At 42.6% G+C, this 21,466-nt stretch overlaps 2 protein-coding genes across 4 annotated transcripts in view; both read left to right on the top strand.

The window, feature by feature from the left end:
- The first annotated feature begins 207 nt into the window (after positions 1 to 207).
- On the top strand, positions 208 to 19,390 carry LOC129826215 (coiled-coil domain-containing protein 92-like). Its single transcript, XM_055886676.1, has 4 exons — positions 208 to 388; positions 3,942 to 4,115; positions 6,413 to 6,454; positions 17,745 to 19,390. Exons 2-4 carry the CDS (start codon positions 3,980 to 3,982, stop codon positions 18,533 to 18,535), a joined length of 969 nt encoding a protein of 322 aa, XP_055742651.1. The 5' UTR covers positions 208 to 388; positions 3,942 to 3,979; the 3' UTR covers positions 18,536 to 19,390.
- A 1,436-nt stretch (positions 19,391 to 20,826) lies between these two features.
- Positions 20,827 to 21,466, top strand: part of LOC129826210 (E3 ubiquitin-protein ligase DTX1-like) — a 58,310-nt gene continuing 57,670 nt past the window's right edge. For 2 of the 3 annotated variants that reach the window (XM_055886669.1, XM_055886667.1), the window contains exon 1: positions 20,828 to 21,454. The gene's annotated coding sequence lies outside the window, so the exon portion shown is untranslated. Of the gene's footprint in view, positions 21,455 to 21,466 lie in introns of all 3 variants that reach the window. The other variant, XM_055886670.1, reaches the window with a different exon arrangement.

Below are 21,466 nucleotides of genomic sequence, written 5' to 3'. Positions count from 1 at the left end.
GGACAACACAGAATTTCTCATTTAGGCCCCAGGCTGAAAAAGTCTGGGTTTAACAATTTAATGTTTACTAAAATCACATTTCCTTTGATTTTTGTATGCATCTATTTCTGAGTGTCAACTTATAAATAATAAAACAAACTACCATTTATTGAACATTGTTACTACTTTTAGTAGTATCCCATGATGCATCGCCTTATTTTGTTGTAGCTCAGGGAGATGAGCTAGAGAACTGACAGACATAGTCCTCTCTGTTACTGCAGACAGCAGGAGCGCTTGACCAGCAGCAACGACAATGCCTAACATGGCAGAACGGATTTAGCCACTGTAGCAATTACGGCAACAATTTATATATTAGAGAATATCAGACGATATTGTAATATTGTTGAAGGTAGGTATCACGATATGTTATTACATTTATAAACCGTTTTCCACATTGGTAACAGCGGGACCCCTCATCGATTGCACCTGCCTCTCGCAGAGTCTGGTTTTGTTAACGTTCTCTAGCTAGCAGCAAGCTAGCCAAATGAGCATAGCATTGTCAATGATTTATTGCTAAAATGAACATAACAGCTTCGAAATGTATTCGCATGCAGCATCTTAGGTAGCGCTAGCTTCTGCACTCGTTGCTAACGTTAGCTAACAGTTTGGTTGGCTAGCTAAATGTGACATGCCATGTGTGACTGGATATCAAGAATATAGCTACTAACGTTAGCTAGCTGACTTGATGGTTGGTTGGCTACACAAAATGACAATCGTATTTACTAACTAGTAGGTGTACTAGATATTACCAGTTCAGCTAGTACAATAAGACGATGTTGTTTACAAACAGGGCGGCCTTAACCAATTGTTATGGACCGATCATGGTACGTCTGAATTACAGTTAACATCAAATGAAACAATTAGCTATTGTAGCTAACATTGTTGTCAAATTGATTTTGGATTGGAAAGTGGCAGTCAGACGCGTGCCTGTGAAAGTCGGATCGGGTGCTGTCCGCAATGCAGGTGCTGAAACCAATATAAAACTACTATAATTTTGTCCTTGCATGAGGTCAGTTTGACTTGCTTTTCCATTCTAATGAATAAATAGTCCTACAAAGACAGTCTTATTGCTCCAAACCCAACTGGCTACCTTGCTGTTATGGAGACAAGTGGATACATTTTAATTCTGCACATTTTCTAGCAGAGAAATGCGGCCTTAATGTCTCAATTGATTATTCCAAAGCACATGGAAAGTTAGTTATATGGACTGGAACAAAGTATCCATGAGACAAAGACATTTGCTCAACACCCACCCTCCATAGGAAAGCTGTGACTTCATGATATTTTCAGCATACTAATTTGAGACAGCACTTAGCTTGGTTGGGTGAATTGAAAGGGATTTTCTCAGTCTTAAGTGTGTGAGACTTCTACAAACCTTTTATCACAGGGGGTGTGTCTGTAGCGTTAATCTCTGTTTAGCGAAGTATGGTAGCTAGTTTGTCTTGCTTCTGCAGTTCATTGGAGAGAGGCGATAGGGGAGGGGAGTTGGATATTCAATTTTCTCTCCAAAAGCAACATTAATTTACGATAACTGAGTATATCAGATCACTACAAATGGAGAAAGGGGGTGGAGGGTTGTTTGTTGGTGATGTCATTACAATGTGATATCATTAGAAAAGTATCTAATGTTGTCACTGCTATGACATCAGCTGAACTCTCAAGAACCAAGCCTGATGCTAGGAATGGGTTATGCTGTGTGAGAGTGTCTGCCATCCAGGGTTTACAGGAAGGACTCAGGATTACTCATTTATAATAGATTATCTCTTTGAGTGCACCCTTTATGACGCGTCACTCACTCTCTCTCTCTCTGTGATTACTCGGCTGTGTTGGAGGTCAACTGGTGTCCTTTGCTTCTGTACACAATGAGCGAATTTGACATAAAACTCCTATCGCTGAAGAGCAAGCTTTGAGAGCCATCAGAGGTGACACAATTTATTAATGTTAGTAAGCCGATGATGTAAGAGGGGAAAGCTATGAGATGTGTTATTGAAGCTTGCTTGCTAATGTATGCAGTGGAAGGCTCTCTCTGCACTCAGAGGGGAAAATCAATGTGCTCTCTACTCCTGACCCAGTAGTGTTGTATGGGAGAGGGTGGAGACAATGTGACGGCTGCTCTGCTCTGACTGAGTGATGGTCTCTTACCTCACCTCTGGGCGCTGTCTCTGGCTGAACACTGGTTGCAAGGACGTCCAAGGAGGGAGGAAGGGACGGGAGACGAGCAGACCCTGCCTGCTGCTGGAGACTGGCTGCATCATGCCACACCCTGTGTCACTGTGACATTTACTAATCTTCTCAGGATCTCTGAAAGCATTCTGTACTTAGCCTCCTCCTCACGCTTTGTGCACTGAAATGGAGGAGTAAGTTCCTGCCAGAGTTTGTTTGTAGCCTAGTTTTTTTGGATGACCTGTTGATAATGACCTATTCAGCCTATGAAATACCCATTGGCCTATTAACCTATTAATTTCATCAAATCCATACCTTGTGTTCTGAAATGTGTGTTCTCTTATATGGTATTTGGATTGGTATTCATTTGAGGTCTTTTTAATCCAGGGTCTTGTCTCATTAAAGTGTTGATGTTTATTTTAAGCAACATGCTGGTAAAGGGCCCAAGAAACCCAACAAAAATGCAGATGACTTGTTTCCCCCTGAGGTGTCTTCTTTAGAAACGTAGACTGCTCTCTATCTGATGATAAAAGCAATAGTTCGACATCAGTGTGTGTAAGCCAATAGAGTAAGCAAAAAGGTATTAGCCTATGTGACCGTTCTCTCCTTGCAAGAAACATAGAATTAGGCTGCATTGCAAATTTTATCAGGATAAAAAGGGTATTGACTGAGTAGCATTCCAAAAACAATATTGAGTTCAATACTGTGCTATTTTCATGACCAAGAAACTGTATAAATGTACTCGATTCATTAAAATTTCTACATAGTCCCGATTGGTTTGAGTCATTTTTAAAGTATACTGAACAAATATATAAACGCAACATGTAAAGTGATGGTCTCGTGTTTCATTAAATAAATCCCTGAAATGTTCCATACGCACAAAAAGCTTATTTCTCTCAAATTTTGTGACCAAATTTGTTTACACCCGTGTTAGTGGGCATTTCTCCTTTGCCAAGATAATCCATCCACCTGACAGGTGTGGCATATCAAGAAGCTGATTTAACAGCATGATCATTACACAGGTGCACCATGTGCTGGGTACAATAAAAGGCTACTCTAAATTGTGCAGTTTTGTCACACAACACAATGCTACAGATGTTTTGAGGGAGCGTGCAATTGGCATGCTGACTGCAGGAATGTCCAACATAGCTGTTGCCAGAGAATTGAATGTTAATTTCTCTACCATATGCCGCCTCCAACGTCATTTTCTAGAATTTGGCAGTACGTCCAACCTTCCTCACAACCGCAGACCCCGTGTAACCATTCCAGCCAAGGACCTCCACATCCGGCTTCTTCACCTTCGGGATTTTCTGAGGATGGGGGACATTCTGAGGAGTATTTCTGTCTGAAATAAAGCCCTTTTGTAGGGAAAAACGAATTCTGATTGGCTAGGTCTGGCTCCCAGTAGGTGGGCCTATGCCCTCCCAGGCCCACTCATTGCTGCGCCCCTGCCCAGTCATGTAGAGCCATAGATTAGGGCCTAATGAATTTACTATATTTCAATTGACTGATTTCCTTCTATGAACTGTAACTCAGTAAAATCTTTTAAAATGTTGTATGTTGCGTATATATTTTTATTCACTATATATTGAGTTATCCTCATCCCAAAAGTAAGAAAGGCAAAGTAAAGCTGGAGCACATCCCAAATGGGTGAAAGGGGGAGCATTTAGGCTAAGCACTGAACCCCAGATGGTACGGCTCTTGTTTTGATGTTGTCTCTCTGTCATCTATGTTTGCAGGTCTCTAGAACTGGTGTGTTTCTACTGCATCGTCTGTCATGGCATCCCCCATTGGTACCCTAGAGAATAATCTGCACAGCGCCCAGAAGAACCTGCTCTTCCTCCAGCAGGACCATGCCAAGACACTGAAAGGTCTACATGCAGAGATCCGCAAACTACAACAGCACTGTACAGGTGAACATGCTAAACCTCAAACTAAACTTGAACTAGACCTAAATACATACACTTTACAGGGTTCGTACAGTCATGAAAATCCTGGGAAAGTATTGGAATTTGAAAATTGTGTTTTCCAGGCCTGGAAAAGTTTTGGAAAACGATAAAATCCTAAAATGTTATTATTATAATTTTTTAAAAATGTATCCATCAAATAAAAATCAACATATCAGCCAGAATCGGAATGACAATATTGCATCCGTGTTTGTGCACACCACTCGCATAGTGCGAGACCCAGTTTGCCGTTGCTTAAGGAGAGAGTGACAGTCGGACATTGCAGTAACAGGTAGGCCTATAAAATATGATAGAGAACAGATTAACTAGGGAGCCAAATCCAAACATATCTTGTACCCTCTAGTTAACTGTTTAGCTATTATTAGCATATATTTTGTTATGTTCCCAAAGACATTCGACCAACACTCGAGAAAAAGGTCATAGAAAGTTGATTTACTTTTTTGAACAATTCAAATTATTAATTGAAACAATTATTTTTGATGAAACAAATAATTCACTTCGCCATTATATTAGTTGGGAATCGGTTCAATGCGGTGAATTAAATCATGCGATACAAATAATAATTTGTGAATCGTAAACATTCATTTTAGGAAAAAGATCAGATGTAGCTTTATTTTGGATTATGTGGCTTCAAAACTTGTTTTGTCGATACTTCCAGTTGATTTGAGCATCCAATATAGGGGACATTGGAACTCAATAGATGCTAGTCAGCCTGCAAAGTTAACACTTCTAAGATAAATATGGCTAAACTTGAAAGGGTACATTTCCTGAAAAATTGCGGACTTGCTTCTTCTGAATAAAAGGATGTGTAACCTAACATAGCCATTTGATCTTTGATATATTGAATAAGCTAATTATTTCAAAAGGCATAAAACGTATTCGGGTTGCAATGTTTTACATCAAGCGTGATCAACCATCCTTCAGGAGAGCTAATGTTTGTGCAGGTTTTTATTCCAGTCCCCCTCTAACAAACCACATTTTAGAAATGAACTGCTCAACCGGACCTTGATAAACTGGCTCTGATGTGTTTGAGCAGGGCTGGATCAAAAGCCTGCACACTCAGTAGCTCTCCAGCCTTAGGGCTGATCACATGTGTTTTACACAGTTGCCTTAAAGGTATTCTACTTTGTGGGGGGTTAAGTGCCTTGCTCAATGACAGGAGATGGTACATGGGATCAAAGAGCAGCCTCCCGGTATCGATACCACATTACGCATACTTTTCTATACGTAGATAGAGACGCCGCTAATTGTTGGTCATGGAAAGTCACGAAATTCCATCTGTCAAAAACTGTGTGAACCCAGACTGTTATAGAATATGAAAGCATACTCGCGCGCAACCGAAGGAAAACTTTCTCAACACCTGGATTGCAAGCTCACTTGGTAGACTATTACATTCTGAGTCATACATGGTGAATACTCATTTACAGTTCTGCTTGAACAACATGCAGTCACATTAGATCACAGAACAGCAACGCTGCAAAGGTAAACAGGATTAGCCATAAGTGAATCATGATACCCTGAGCCATAAACCAGAGCGTACCACACCAGAGTGGCTAGCAAGGGCCGGGTCCATTAAATTCATCGCTCTGTGCTTTGGCCCAGGTTGTCAACTATCCGTAGACAATCTGCTGCCATTGCTAAGCTAGCCTGTGACTCTCACTAATCCTAGCCCATATGTAGAGGCCTGCTATCTCACCTCTCTCAGGGGGTTTTCTGCACAGAAAAATAAAAAAATAAAAAATCTGTGTTAACTCCAATTACTAAAACCCGATATAAACAATGTAGAAAAGAAAATGGACCAATATATATATTTTTTAAACAACATATTTGACAACTAACAAACACCAAAATAAAATCTAGACCGTCAGGGAGAATCTAAAACTCCCAAATTCTGCATTGATTTTGTTATTTGAGTCACTCAGATAGCCATAAGTTTTGGCAAAATGTGTAGAATTTCATGAAATTTGCTTTAAAACAGCAAAATGTTGTCTTTGTGGCCAACAGGATAGCCTCTAAAATGTAGGGTAGGCGACCACGCCATTGGCCACGCCTACTCCCACGCCCTGGCCACGCCCAACATCTAATCCACATTTTGATCCAGAAAAAACCCTGCTCTCTACTAGAGCTGCTAGACAGGCTCTCTGAATAGCATGCTCCTTTATGCCACCACACCACTCCTGTCAGAGCTGAGGATGTCACTTCCTGGTATGACGGTGACATTTGATCCTCTTCTCTTTTCACAGACTTGACATATGAGCTGACCGTGAGAAGTTCAGATCCAACAGGTAAGATGTTTAACAGGCTTCCTTTCATAACGTGACTCCAGGCACACACACTTGGCCTGACTTTTTCAATACTTAATTATTACATAGTAATACCATAGTTATTGAGAGATTACTACTTTTTTACTGGGGTGGGATCCAGTCAGTTCATTTTCTCACAATTTTTCTAGATGTAATTCTGTGGGAACTCTCTCTCTGTTTTGACTTGACTCTGCTGTCATTGTGTAAGTAATGCCAGCACTGGCAGTATAGTACACTGTTAGACAGAGACATGGAATGTAGCCATTGATGTTTTACCACTTGTAGTTATTCTCTTTGACACTGATTTCACTTTGATTGGACATTTTTTGAAATTAAATGGATATATTTTCAATGCCTCTGCAAACTATCATACTGGCAGGTATATTGTTCATGATATTATATAGCCTATGTGAACTAAAAATCGCTCTCTGCTTGCCTTCACACTGGTGTAACAGTATAACTTTAAACCGTCCCCTCGCCCCGACACGGGCACGAACCAGGGACCCTCTGCACACATCAACAACGGTCGCCCACGAAGCATCGTTACCCATCGCTCCACAAAGGCCACGGCCCTTGCAGAGCAAGGGGAAACCCTACTTCAGGTCTCAGAGCAAGTGACGTAACCGATTGAAATGCTATTAGCGCGTACCCGCTAACTAGCTAGCCATTTCACATCCGTTACACTGGCTGTTTGAAAACAGTGGCAGTGCCAATGAACAGCCCAGGTACTAAAACCTGCAAAGCTATAAATAAGACTTTCTGCAGCAGAACAGAACAGAGGCCTCTGTATGTCTTAGCCCTGGGAATGGGAGAGAGCAGAAGGCTTGTGCTGTATCCTGGTAACACTCTCCCACCCAGGAAGCGGTGCGCTGCGGCCGGGACCCCCTGCTGTTCAGGGCACTGTCCTCCTTTCACTGTCAGCTCACCGTCAAGCTCATAGCACAGCCCCCTCCCCCACATTACCATGGACATGTCACAGAGTCAAACAGAAGTCTAGATTATATACACAGGATAACTTACAATCAGCATGCAGTAGAACCACACAGAGGTCCAACTCTGGGATTTGACCACGTAGTAGAAAGACTCAAATAGGAATTGAACATGAATCACATTGGATCTGTGCAATAGGTAGAAAATATAGCAGTCAATGTGATGATGTTAGATATTCTGTATACGGTCAGTACTACAGAAATACTATTAACAATGGGCAGAAGTCAAGGCCCTCCCACCCTCATCTTTCAGGACATCATTACAGTCTTGATTAAGCAGCTGAAATAGCTTTATATACTTGCCAGAGAACAGTGGGCTGATACTCACACTTTGTAGCATCTCTAGCCATGGACCCAAGCAAAAAAGAATGATATTTAAGCAAAACAGATCATGGTTCTGAAATCAGGCTTGATCTTTGATGTCTTTTGTGCTTCTGAATTATTGAATGGGAAATCAGTCAGTTCACTGTTATAGAATAACAGTAGGTTGTACGACAGGGAACATATCTCACTTAATGTTACCTTGTGTATCCTGTAAAGGGGCTCTGTGCAGTGCAGACAGGACGGACTGTGGGGGCTATTGTCAGAGACAGTAGCAGGTTAGTGTGGGACAACACGTAGATTTCAGTGCAGGAAATTAGATGATGTGTCACGGCACTAATGGACAGTCTGTGACCTACTTAGTGCAGCAGGCAGGGCTCAGTGGCTCAAAACAAAGACGACATCCCCTCTCTCGGCTGGTAAAGAAACGCCAATCTTCACCCCCCGCCCATTAAGCTGATAGGAAATATACCAGACTGCCCAGTATAGAAAATATATGTATACTCTAGTATTAGATGTAGATGGGTTGTGCTGGGTAGACATCATTATGTAGGCTCTACAGTAAGATATAGGCCTATCTATCTGATACAGAGAGCTAATAGCTAGGCTATATCTGTACAGTAGCTGCTTGTGAATGTGTGTCTGATCAATGCTAATGGGGTGCGGTGAGGCGAGGTAGGAGCTGTGTTGATGTGGTAAGGGGAGGATGAAGAGCAATGATGAAGGTCAGAGCAGTGCTGTGACCTTGCTATCGACCAGATCTGTAATTTGAGACAGGAGCTCTTCTCTCTCTCTGCCCACCGCAGATGAGTCTCTGTAGACCATCACTCACATCAGCTGACAGACTCAGTCCATGGTCAGTGGATGTACTTACTCTAGAAGCACTAAAGCAGTCATTCGGACTGCTCATGAATGTAATTTTTGTATTACTCTGCCATTTTTAAAGTCATGCCCGCTTCCATCCTTGACATTTCCGAGATACAGGGTATCGGGATGTATTCGGTCCTATTGACTTTTTCCACATTTTGTTACGTTACAGCCTTATTCTAAAATTGATTAAATCGTTTTTTCCCCCTCATCAATCTACAGACAATACCCCATAATGACAAAGTGAAAGCAGGTCTTTAGAATATTTTGCTAATTTATAAAAAATATAAAACTTAAATGTCACATTGACATAATTATTCAGAACCTTTACTCTGTACTTTGTTGATGCACCTTTGGCAGCGATTGAGTCTTCTTTGGCACACCTGTATTTGGGGAGTTTCTCCCATTCTTCTCTGTAGATCCTCTCAAGCTCTGTCAGGTTGGATGGGGGCGTTGCTGCACCGCTATTTTCAGGTCTCTTCAGAGATATTAGATTGGGTTCAAGTCCAGGCTCTGGCTGGGCCACTCAAGGACATTCAGAGACTCTTTCCCGAAGCCACTCCTGCATTGTCTTAGCTGTGTGCTTAGGGTCGTTGTCCTATTGGAAGGTGAACATTTGCCCCAATCTGAGGTCCTGATTGCGCTAGAGTAGATTTTCATCAAGGATCTCGCTGTATTTTGCTACGTTCATCTTTCCCTCCATCCTGACTAGTCTCATAGTCCCTGCCGCTGAAAAACATCCCCACAGCATGATGCTTCCACAACCATGCTTCACTGTAGGGATGGTGCCAGGTTTCCTCCAAACATGATAATTGGCATTCAGGCCAAAGAGTTCAATCTTAGTTTCATCAGGCCAGAGAATCTTGTTTCTCATGGTCTGAGAGTCCTTTAGGTGCCTTTTGGAAAACTCTAAGCAGGCTGTCATGTGCCTTTTACTGAGGAGTGGCTTCCGTCTGGCCACTCTACCATAAAGGCCTGATTGGTGGAGTGCTGCAGAGATGGTTGTCCTTCTGGAAGGTTCTCCCGTCTCCACAGAGGAACTCTGGAGCTCTCTGAGTGACCATCGGGTTCTTGGTCACCTCCCTTACCATGGCCCTTCTGCCCCGATTGCTCAGTTTGGCCGGGCGGCCAGTTCTAGGAAGAGTCTTGGCTGTTCAAAACTTCTTCCATTTAAGAATGATGGAGGCCACTGTGTTCTTGGGGACCTTCAATGGTGCAGAAATGTATTCGTACCCTTCCCCAGATCTCTGCCTTGACACAATCCTATCTTGGAGCTCTACGAACAATTCCTTCGACCTCATGCCTTGGTTTTTGCTCTGACATACACTGTCAACTGTGGGACCTTATATAGACAGGTGTATGCCTTTCCAAATCATGTCCAATTAGTTGGGACATAACATTTTTGCATCTGAGCTCCTAGTGTGTGGCTCTCCTTTATTTTTTTAAGTGCTCCACTCCGCTAGCCAGCACCTCGCCTAAATAGGTGTGCGTTTCTTTCGCCTCTCAATTAGTTGGGTTTAACACAGGTGGTCTCCAACGTAATAAAAACATCTCAAGGATGAGCAATGGAAACAGGATGCACCGGAGCTCAATTTCGAGTCTCATAGCAGAGTCTGAATACTTATGTAAATAAGGTAATTCTGTTTTTGTTTTTTTGCCAACATTTCCAAAAACCTGTTTTCGATTTGTCATTATGGGGTATTGTGTGTAGATTGATGAGGATTTTTTATTTATTTAATGCATTTTAAAATTACACTCCTTCTCCCGACAGTAGGGCCTGTTCCACTCCTTCTCCCGACAGTAGGGCCTGTTCCACTCCTTCTCCCGACAGTAGGGCCTGCTCCCCTCCTTCTCCCGACAGTTGAAGGTGCTCTGCCCAGTTGATAATCACACAGATAATTGTCTTAACTGAACCTAAACTATGCCCAAACTAATTTCATACATAAGAACAGAATAAATAAATTAAGTAAAGTATGATGGGTGATTTGATGAGCGAGGGGAAGCGTACGTTGCAGTCAGACGTCTTGATTCCAAGATGGCGTAGCAGTCAGACGTCTTTGTCCTCGTCTTGTCGTGTCCCGTGTATATATATTTTTTCTTCGCATATATATATATATTAGAGGTCGACCGATTAATCGGAATGGCCGATTAATTAGGGCCGATTTCAAGTTTTCATAACAATCGGAACCGATTTTTTTTAAATACTTTTTTTACACCTTTATTTAACTAGGCAAGTCAGTTAAGAACACATTCTTACTTTCAATGACGGCCTAGGAACGGTGGGTTAACTGCCTTGTTCAGGGGCAGAACGACAGATTTTTACCTTGTCAGCTCGGGGATTCAATGTTGCAACCTTACGGTTAACTAGTCCAACGCTCTAACCACCTAACCATAAACATCAATGCCTTTCTTAAAATCAATACACAGAAGTATATATTTTTAAACCTGCATATTTAGCTAAAAGAAATCCAGGTTAGCAAGCAATATTAACCAGGTGAAATTGTGTCACTTCTCTTGCGTTCATTGCACGCAGAGTCAGGGTATATGCAATAGTTTGGGCCGCCTGGCTTGTTGCGAAATAATTTCCCAGAATTGTACGTAATTATGACATAACATTGAAGGTTGTGCAATGTAACAGGAATATTTAGACTTATGGATGCCACCTGTTAGATAAAATACCGAACGGTTCCGTATTTCACTGAAAGAATAAACGTTTTGTTTTCGAAATGATAGTTTCCGGATTCGACCATATTAATGACCAAAGGCTCGTATTTCTGTGTGTTATTATGTTATAATTAAGTCTATGATTTGATATTTGATATAGCAGTCTGACTGAGCGATGGTAGGCAGCAGCATGCTCATAAGCATTCATTCAAACAGCACTTTCGTGCGTTTTGCCTGCAGCTCTTCGCAATTCTTCAAGCATTGAGCTGTTTATGACTTCAAGCCTATCAACTCCCGAGATTAGGCTGGTGTAACCGATGTGAAATGCCTAGATAGTTAGCGTGGTGCGCGCTAATAGCGTTTCAATCGGTGACGTCAATCGCTCTGAGACTTGGAGTAGTTGTTCCCCTTGATCTGCAAGGGCCGCGGCGCGATGGTATTGATGCTTCGAGGGTGGCTGTTGTCGATGTGTTACTGGTTCGAGCCCAGGTAGGGGCGAGGAGAGGGACGGAAGCTATACTGTTACACTGGCAATACTAAAGTGCCTATAAGAACATGCAATAGTCAAAGGTATATGGAATACAAATGTTATAGAGAGAAAAAGTCCTATAAATACTATATTAACTACAACCTAAAACTTCTTACCTGGGAATATTGAAGACTCATGTTAAAAGGAACCACCAGCTTTCATATGTTCTCATGTTCTGAGCAAGGAACTTAAACGTTAGCTTTTTTACATGGTACATATTGCACTTTTACTTTCTTCTCTTTGTTTTTGCATTATTTAAACCAAATTGAACATGTTTCATTATTTATTTGAGGCTAAATTGATTTTATTGATGTATTATATTAAGTTAAAATAAGTGTTCATTCAGTATTGTTGTAATTGTCATTATTACAAATACATTTTAAAAATCGGCCGATTAATCGGTATCGGCTTTTTTTGGTCCTCCAATAATCGGTATCGGCGTTGAAAAATCATAATCGGTCGACCTCTAATATATATATATATATATTTTTTTTTTTCTTAACCTCAACTTCAACATACTCTCCTGCAACCCGCCTCACCCAATGTGGTGTGGATCTGCTATTTTCTTTACTTTAGAACCGGAACCCCCAACAGAAGCTAGCCAGCTAACTAGCTACTAGCTAGTAGTCAGCTAGCCACTGCTAGTGGTCATCAGCTAACCTTAGCCCGGACAACTCTTGCCAGTCTGCACAGCGCGACTCAAACCAGAGCAAATCGTACTCATTTTTCTCCATGTCTCCGGATTCCTACCGCAAGCTCTGAACCTTTTCACCTGGATCATCGCAGCTAGCTAGCTACTATTCAGAGTGGCCACTCCTGGCTAACATCTCTGTCCCAAAGCAAGAACCAATTAGCCTGGAGCTAGCCTTTGCTACGCCCATCTCCCGGGTAGCCAAAGAGGTCCATCAGCCACTCCTTGGGCTACAATACCTATTTTGCCAATTGGCCTGGACCCCTTTACTACCGACACGGAGCCCCACTAATTCCATCACGACTGGACTACCGACATAATCGTTTTTTTTTTCAAATGGCTCCTCCGTCTCGACGTCCCCTGAATGCCCATCTGCTAGCCTGCTAGCCGCGGCCCGCTTGCTGTCTAGAGCATATTGGACTGTTAGCTGAAGAGGCCCATCGGACAAATTCTTTGGTCACTATACCTATTTTGACCCTTTTACCACAAGGAGCCCTGCTGATCCATCACGACTAGTCTGCAGACGTAACAGCACGAGGGGGCCACAACAGACTTCTTCCGTTGCGACGTCCCTCTAAGGCCCTTCTGCTAGCTTGCTAGCCCCGGCCCGCTAGCTGTCTGAATCGACGTGTCTCCAGCCCGCCGAGCTACTCACTGGACCCCTATGATCACTCGGCTACACATGCCTCCCCCTAATGTCAATATGCCTTGTCTATTGCTGTTTTGGTTAGTGATTATTTCACTGTAGAGCCTCTACCTCTGCTCAATACGCCTTAGCTAACCCTTTAGTTCCACCTCCCACACATGTGGTGACCTCACCTGGTTTAAATTATGTTTCTAGAGACAATATCTCTCTCATCATCACTCAATGCATTGGTTTACCTCCACTGTATTCACATCCTACCATACCTTTGTCTGTACATTATGCCTTGAATATATTATACTGTGCCCAGAAACCTGCTCCTTTTACTCTCTGTTCCGAACGTACTAGACGACCAGTTCTTATAACCTTTAGCCGTACCCTTATCCTACTCCTCTTCTGTTCCTTTGGTGATGTAGAGGTTAATTCAGGCATAGCAGTGCCTAGCTCCACTCCCATTCCCAGGCGCTCTCATTTGTTGACTTCTGTAACCGCAAAAGCCTTGGTTTCATGCATGTTAACATTATAAGCCTCCTCCCTAAGTTTGTTTTATTGACTGCTTTAGCACACTCTGCCAACCCGGATGTCCTAGCCATGTCTGAATCCTGGCTTAGGAAGACCACCAAAAATGTCCATCCCTAACTATAACATTTTCCGACAAGATAGAACTGCCAAATGGGGCGGAGTTGCAATCTTCTGCAGAGATAGCCTGCAGAGTTCTGTCTCACTATCCAGGTCTGAGCCCAAACAATTTCAGCTTCTACTTTTAAAAATCCACCTTTCCAGAAACAAGTCTCTCACCGTTGCCGCTTGCTATAGACCACCTTCTGCCCCCAGCTGTGCCCTGGACACCATATGTGAATTGATTACCCCCTTCTATCTTCAGAGCTCGTGCTGTTAGGTGACCTAAACTGGGACATGCTTAACACCCCGGCCATCCTACAATCTAAGCTTGATGCCCTCAATCTCACACAAATGATCAATGAACCTACCAGGTGCAACCCCAAATCCGTAAACACGGGCACCCTCATAGATATCATCCTAACCAACCTGCCCTCCAAATACACCTCTGCTGTCTTCAACCAGGATCTCAGAGATCACTGCCTCATTGCCTGCGTCCATAATGGGTCTGCGGTCAAACGACCACCCCTCATCACTGTCAAACGCTCCCTAAAACACTTCAGCGAGCAGGCTTTTCTAGTCAACCTGGCCCGGGTATCCTGGAAGGATATTGACCTCATTCCGTCAGTAGAGGATGCCTGATTATTCTTTTAAAAGTGCTTTCCTCAACAACTTAAAAAGCATGCCCCATTCAAATAAAATTGAACCAGGAACAGATATAGCCCTTGGTTCACTCCAGACCTGACTGCCCTTGACCAGCACAAAAACATCCTGTGGCTTGCTGCATTAGCATCGAATAGCCCCTGCAATATGCAACTTTTCAGGGAAGTTAGGAACCAATATACACAGGCAGTTAGGAAAGCAAAGGCTATCTTTTTCAAACAGAAATGTGCATCCTACAAAAAGTTCTGGGACACTGTAAAGTTCATGGAGAATAAGAGCACATCCTCCCAGCTGCCCACTGCAGGCTAGGAAACACTGTCACCACCAATAAATCCACGATAATTGAGAATTTCAATGATGCTTTACACCTGGTTACCCCTACCCCGGTCAACAGCCCTGCACCCCCCACAGCAATTTGCCCAAGCCTCCCCACATTTCTCCTTCACCCAAATACAAACAGCTGATGTTCTGAAAGAGCTGCAAAATCTTGACCCCTGCAAATCAGCCGGGCTGGACAATCTGGATCCTCTCTTTCTAAAATTATCCGCCGAAATTGTTGCAACCCCTATTACTAGCCTGTTCAACCTCTCTTTCGTATCATCTGAGATCCCCAAAAATTGAAAAGCTGCTGCGGTCATCCCTCTCTTCAAAGGGGGACACACTCTAGACCCAAACTGCTACAAACCTTTATCTATACTTTCTAAGGTCTTCGAAAGCCCACCGTACTGTCTCCGCTATGCAATCTGGTTCCCGAGCTGGTCATGGGTACCCGTAGCACGCGCTCCAGCAGGTATATTTTACTGGTCACGCCCAAAGCCAATTCCTCCTTTGGCCGCCTTTCCTTCCAGTTCTCTGCTGCCAATGACTGGAACGAACTGCAAAAATCTCTGAAGCTGGAGACTCATATCTCCCTCACTAACTTTAAGCACCAGCTGTCAGAGCAGCTCACAGATCACTGCACCTGTACATAGCCCATCTGTAAATATCCCATCCAACTACCTCATCCTCATACCGTTATTTATTTTGCTCCTTTGCACCCCAGTATCTCTACTTGAACACTCATCTTCTGCACATCTATCACTCCAGGGTTTAATTGCTATATTGTAATTATTTCGCCACTATGGCCTATTTATTGCAATACCTCCCTTATCCTACCTCATTTGCACACGCTGTATATAGACTTTTTCTATTTTATTATTGACTGTGTGTTTATTTATTCCATGTGTAACTCTGTGTTGTTGTTTCTGTTGCACTGCTTTGCTTTATCTCGGCCAGGTCGCAGTTGTAAATGAGAACTTGTTCTCAACTGGCCTACCTGATTTAAATAAAGGTGAAATAAATAAAACATTTAAAAAAATAATGTAATCACCAATTGTGAATGAAGAACAGGGTGGGCCATTCTATTGTATTGATCTATTCTAATTATAATCTCAAAATGGTATGTTTCCTATATCAGTCCACCGAATCCAAGCAGTCTTATCCGTCTACTCTGTCCTACTTAGAGTACACAGTGTGAGTAATTTACAATGGCAAGAAGACCAAGACGAATGGATCCACTTGCAGCGTTAGCGTTGCTACAAAAAAAGCCTGGCCGATTATCAGCACAAAATGTCCTCACTGAGAGAGAAGGCCCTACATCGGAAGCAAAAAACAACATATGCAACGTACACCATGTAAGCACAAGCTGACAATAATTGACAATTATTTACATCTGTTGCGTCTGTCCTGATGTTCACTATTTATCAAGCACACTTTGCGCTTATAATGATGTTTAGGTTACTGATGTTTTCATCATTTCACCGTGTGTCTTGGTGGTTGGGGTATTTTTTTTTGTCATTATAGAAAGAAGCTGTTACTGCTTTCTAACACATGCTTTCTATTTCATAGTTGTAACAAAGGCACGTATACTCCCTCTCCAGCGCTCGAGTTCGTCAGGCTGCTTATTATTATGCACACCTGTCACCATCGTTACGCGCATCAGCGCCTAATCAGACTCAATCACCTGCCTGATTACCCTCCCTATAACTGTCACTCCTGTACGCTGCTCGTGTTTCTTGTTTTGTCCATGTTCGAAATTATTCACTCCCTGTACCTCCTTCCCGACTCCCACCGTACACTTTCCAGCACTCCATGAATAAAATGTGTTGGACACTTGAATATTGGTGTTGTTTGTTTTTACATATAGCCTACAGCAACATAAATGAATGAAAATGCTATTAGTATATTCTAACGTTACCTAAGACCTTTTATAAACACAACCAAATTATTATTTTTGCGATAGCATATATGAAATGTATTGATTACACTGTTAGAATGTTGCAGTCAGGTTGGCTGCTCATTATCTTGAAGGGGGGTTCCTCGAGTCCCAGCGGTTCTAGTGTTAAAGTACCTATGCGCAAGTTGTGTGTGTGTGTGTGTGTGTGTGTGTGTGTGTGTGTGTGTGTGTGTGTGTGTGTGTGTGTGTGGAGGGTTGGATACACAGTATGTGTAGCCTATATTTGGAATTTGCCGTGTGTGTTAGGCCCAATGCAGCAGTTTTTATCTTAATATAATTTTGGGGTAACAGTTATTTACCTTTACATTAAAATGGTCAAAAAGAACCAGAAATAGCTTCTTAGCAAAGAGCAATTTTTCAAGCAAGAATTTTACAATTTTTTGTGTCTAACATGTACATATGTAGGATGTTAATTTGACCAGTTTCTCACAGCAGGAAAATAATCCTGCAGTAACAGGAAATGTGAATTATTGTCTGGATTATAATTAATTGACATTAATATAGGGCTTGCGACATTTTTAGTTGAGGCAAATCAAGTCTGACATTTTTAAGTGGAAAATACTTTCTTTAGAAGCATTTTTAAACCTTGAATATCAAATCAAATGTATTTATATAGCCCTTCTTACATCAGCTGATATCTCAAAGTGCTGTACAGAAACCCAGCCTAAAACCCCAAACAGCAAGCAAGTTTGCATTTCCTGCTGTGCAGGAAATTTCCTGCAACAACAGGGTGATCAAATTAAGATCCTATATCTGTACACAAGCCTACAGTATGTTGACTGCAGATGGCAGCCCTACCAGACAAATAGCAAAACAGCCTTGTTTGTACTCCTGATGGAATATTTTGAGAGGAATGGACAATGTTTTATTGTGGATCCAAATGAAACAGGCTACTGTATGTGTGACTATTTTGTTTGTTGCAACAGGGTGTAGATTTCTGATGGTTGTGTGAATGTGCATGTTTTGTCTTCATATAGAGGTCTAACAATGTGATTTGTTTGTGTGTATGCAGACAGCAGTGAGGCACGCTGCAGGGAGCTCCACAGTAAGTGTGAGGAGCTTGAGGCTCAGCTGAAAGTGAAGGAGGAGGAGAACACTGAGCTGCTGAGGGACCTGGAGCAGAAGAATGCCATGATCTCTGTCCTAGAGAACACCATCAAGGAAAGGGAGAAGAAGTACCTGGAGGAGCTGAAGATGAAGAGCCACAAGCTGGCTGTCCTGTCTGGAGAGCTGGAGCAGAGAGCCAGCACCATCGCCTACCTCACCTCTCAGCTCCACGCCACCAAGAAAAAGCTCCTGGCAGGCAGCTCCTCTGAGGCCAGCCCCAACGTCAGCCCTGTGAGCTCCTACAAGCCCACCCCTCCCAAAGCCAAGGACCGTCAGTCTGGCCCTGAGACCCCTCTACGCCGCATGAAGAAGAGCCTGTCTCAGCCGCTGCACTCTGAGTTAACCGAGCTGTACCGGCTGGGTTCTGATGGGAGGAGGATGGTCCTATGGGAGGCGGTGGACGCCATGCCCGACCCCACCCCATTTCTGCAGGCAGCTCGAGACACGCCTGATTTACAGATGGTACGAGACCGGCCTGCCGTCATCCCCCCCATCGCCTGTGATCGCTCGTCCAGCCCCCGCCACAGCCCGGCACGGGACCGTCAGCACCGGGCACACGTGGGCGTGGCTCACCGCATCCACCACAGCACCCCTCCACTAGCGCCGTCTCAGCCAGAGGTGGAGATGCTGGCTGTGGACCAAGTCAATGGGGACAAGGTGGTGAGGAAGCGATCTGGGGCGGACAGAACAGTTTAACACACAACATGAGCGGGAAGGAGCATCACCTACTGTATAATCAGCTGCTTTTTATGCAATTCTGCAACGAGCAAAAGAAAGTAAAATGGAAAACAGACAAAAAAGAAAAATGTATCTTTGTTCATGGTCCTCCTTCAAAAAACGTTTTTAATATGTAGACACGGACTACTGTAAGCATGCCAAATGTTTTGTTTTGAAACCCATGTGACTTACACATCCTGTCCTTTTTGCATTGTCTCTCATCTCACTCCATCTTACATCGTGCACATAAACTTCTGCGCCAAACATCTGCATTATTGCCTGCTTACCTGGTGAATCCAATACACATCGTCATAGTTACTACTACAGTTAAGTTATCCATACTTCCATCTGGTCAGCAATACTGTCCAGACAGATAAACAAGCTATATGAAGTCTGCAGCTACTTACATGTTATAGAAGTTAACTTATTAAACTAATACTCCCTGAATGTTTTTCATGTTGTGATGTTAATACATTAACAGAAACAAATCACACAAATGAATTGGTAATTGTCTAGTTATCACACAAATGAATTGGTAATTGTCTAGTTATCACACAAATGAATTGGTAATTGTCTAGTTATCACACAAATGAATTGGTTACATGTCATGGGCATTTCTCAGACATCATCTACACAGAACTGTCTGATCTATGTGTCTGTGATATCTGTAAATATGGGATGGATTTTTTTCTTTGTTTTACTTTTAATATAGAAAAATACATCTCAAGTATCGGAAAGTGGCATAATCACTTATTGTCATGCTTCTCACATCACACTTACTCGTCCTTGAATACTATGTATATGACAATATAATAAAGCAGTCTTTTTTTGTTACTAATGTGTGTGTTGGGAAGAATCTAGCCTCTGTCACAGGCTTTCACCATGTCAGCGAAGCCTGGAAGCAGAACTTTGGAAGAATCTGAAGCAGAAACTGCTTGACGTTTCAGGCTGCCAGTGGACATAGGATGAGAAATAGGTCATTAATAGCAGTGTTTTTTGTAACTATTGAAACACTGGGTGTGGACAAAAGAAGACCAACATGTTCACACTGTCATGCTGTTATTATTATAGCACAAGTAATCTAACGTAGGTATTTGACCATTCATTTAGATTTGGTCTATTATTGGTCATGTGTGGGATACACCTTTCTGTGTCTAAATGAAAACAAGTAGTTTCCACAAACACTCATCAGGTTTGCCATAGACATGGGCAGCCCTGCTTGCTACTTTAAATCTGTGTCACCCTCTGCCCATGAGATCATTTCATTTTAGCCTAATGGTTAAGAGATTGGTTTTCCAAGAGACAGGTTCAGATCGGGTTCAGATCCCACCTGTGTGTAGTTGACATGAGTCGGGGTCACGGTCTAATGATGAGGTAGCCCTGCATGCGACTTCAAAATCAGTGTCTCCCTCGGCCCAAAAGGGAATTACCTATTGGGCTAACTGTTAAGACATTGGTTTCTTCTGTGGAAGATCCGGTTTCAGATCCCGGCCGTGAATGGCATCCAACGGTGGGATCTTCTTTCGTGGGAGAGGAGGTCAAAGGGGGGTGAATGTAGCAGACATTAGTTGCACTCAAAGTCTCGTGATGTAGCCCTGCCTGTGACTTCAAAATCACTGTCGCCCAAAAGGGAACCAAGACGTTGGTTTCTTCAGTGGGAGATTGCGCCCGTGAGTCATAGATTTGCACTCTGTAACCACTCATTCGAATTCCCTCTTTCCAGAAGTCTGCTCTAAAGCCAGCAGAGATCGTCATTTCACAGACAATCAATGGTGAGCCAAGTAACATGGTGGATAGATGTGTGAAACAGACAAGCACAGCATGGGTGACTTCTAGAGGCAAGATATGTAATAAAAATACTGCACTGTACAAATTCAATCCCTAGGTTATTTATGAAGAAGAGGACTGGCCCAACTAGTCTATATACTGCATATTCAATGTATTGTTTTCGGCAGAAAAGGGTTCCATGTTGTATCAGAGAAGGTTGGAAGATGTGGAGAAAGACAGTTTATGGGATGGAAGAAATTGTGGGCCGTTTTTGACATGGAAACTCTTCATTTACAATACTTGATGAGTGAAATAAATGCAATTTACTTAGAACCAATCCAATTTAATGACTCGTGGAAGTGTTTACCTCTAGCCTACATTTCCATATCTAGACACAAGATGTCACTATACTATCAGTACAGACTGGCAAAACCAAACATGTATTTTAAAATACCAAATGAAGCATAGGATAGAGAACAAAGGCCTAGAGATTGAGGATAAGGGCTTGAACCATGTAACCATAGGGTTACAGAGCAAGTACACTACCTCCTGACATTTAGGCCTACAGATCCAGACCTCTTGGCAGAGACAGTAGCACGTTACACTATTCGGGACAGAGAGAGATGGAGAGAGAGCGCACGCAGTTAAAGGTGCAAACATGGGAAACCAGAGATAATCCCACCGCTGCCACCAACGTGGCGAACATATCATCAAGTTCGCTATGATAAAGTCAAATTCCTAACAAAAGTAATGTGTAGAAAAATCCTCTGCCGCGAAAGTGGTGCTTTCGGTTAGGCTTATCTCTATAGCGTACTATTTTATCTTAAAGTTGTGGAGCAACAGTCCAGCGCTGTGAGGCTTTTCTCCCGGACTCGGTTTGGCTCTACCGAATGTACGCTAAGAAAATTCAATGGAAGCGTTCAGATCAAAGCGTTGAATATGACCTATTACATGCATTTATTTATTTATTTATTTGATGAGTAAATAATATAGTTGATTTCGTTAATTTACATGAGCAATATTTTGCTGTTTTTAGAACAGACTGTTCACCGTCGTCTCATTCTCACTTCAGCGATGCAACATCTTCCTGTCATTTTTCCACAACGCAACGCGATTACGCACGCGGCCAAGGTAATAGTATAG

The sequence above is a fragment of the Salvelinus fontinalis genome, chromosome 28 (genome assembly GCF_029448725.1).
Source record: "Salvelinus fontinalis isolate EN_2023a chromosome 28, ASM2944872v1, whole genome shotgun sequence".
In the NCBI taxonomy this organism is placed as follows: Eukaryota; Metazoa; Chordata; class Actinopteri; order Salmoniformes; family Salmonidae; genus Salvelinus; species Salvelinus fontinalis.
This window is presented reverse-complemented; position numbering and strand designations above follow the sequence as displayed.

What these genes read in the sequence shown, in the direction of transcription:
- LOC129826215 (XM_055886676.1), top strand. Translation starts at nt 3,980, where the DNA reads ATGGCATCCCCCATTGGTACCCTAGAGAATAATCTGCACAGCGCCCAG. An exon ending in ACTACAACAGCACTGTACAG is followed by an intron (nt 4,116 to 6,412) that starts GTGAACATGCTA and finishes CTCTTTTCACAG; the next exon opens with ACTTGACATATGAGCTGACC. An exon ending in GAGAAGTTCAGATCCAACAG is followed by an intron (nt 6,455 to 17,744) that starts GTAAGATGTTTA and finishes GTGTGTATGCAG; the next exon opens with ACAGCAGTGAGGCACGCTGC.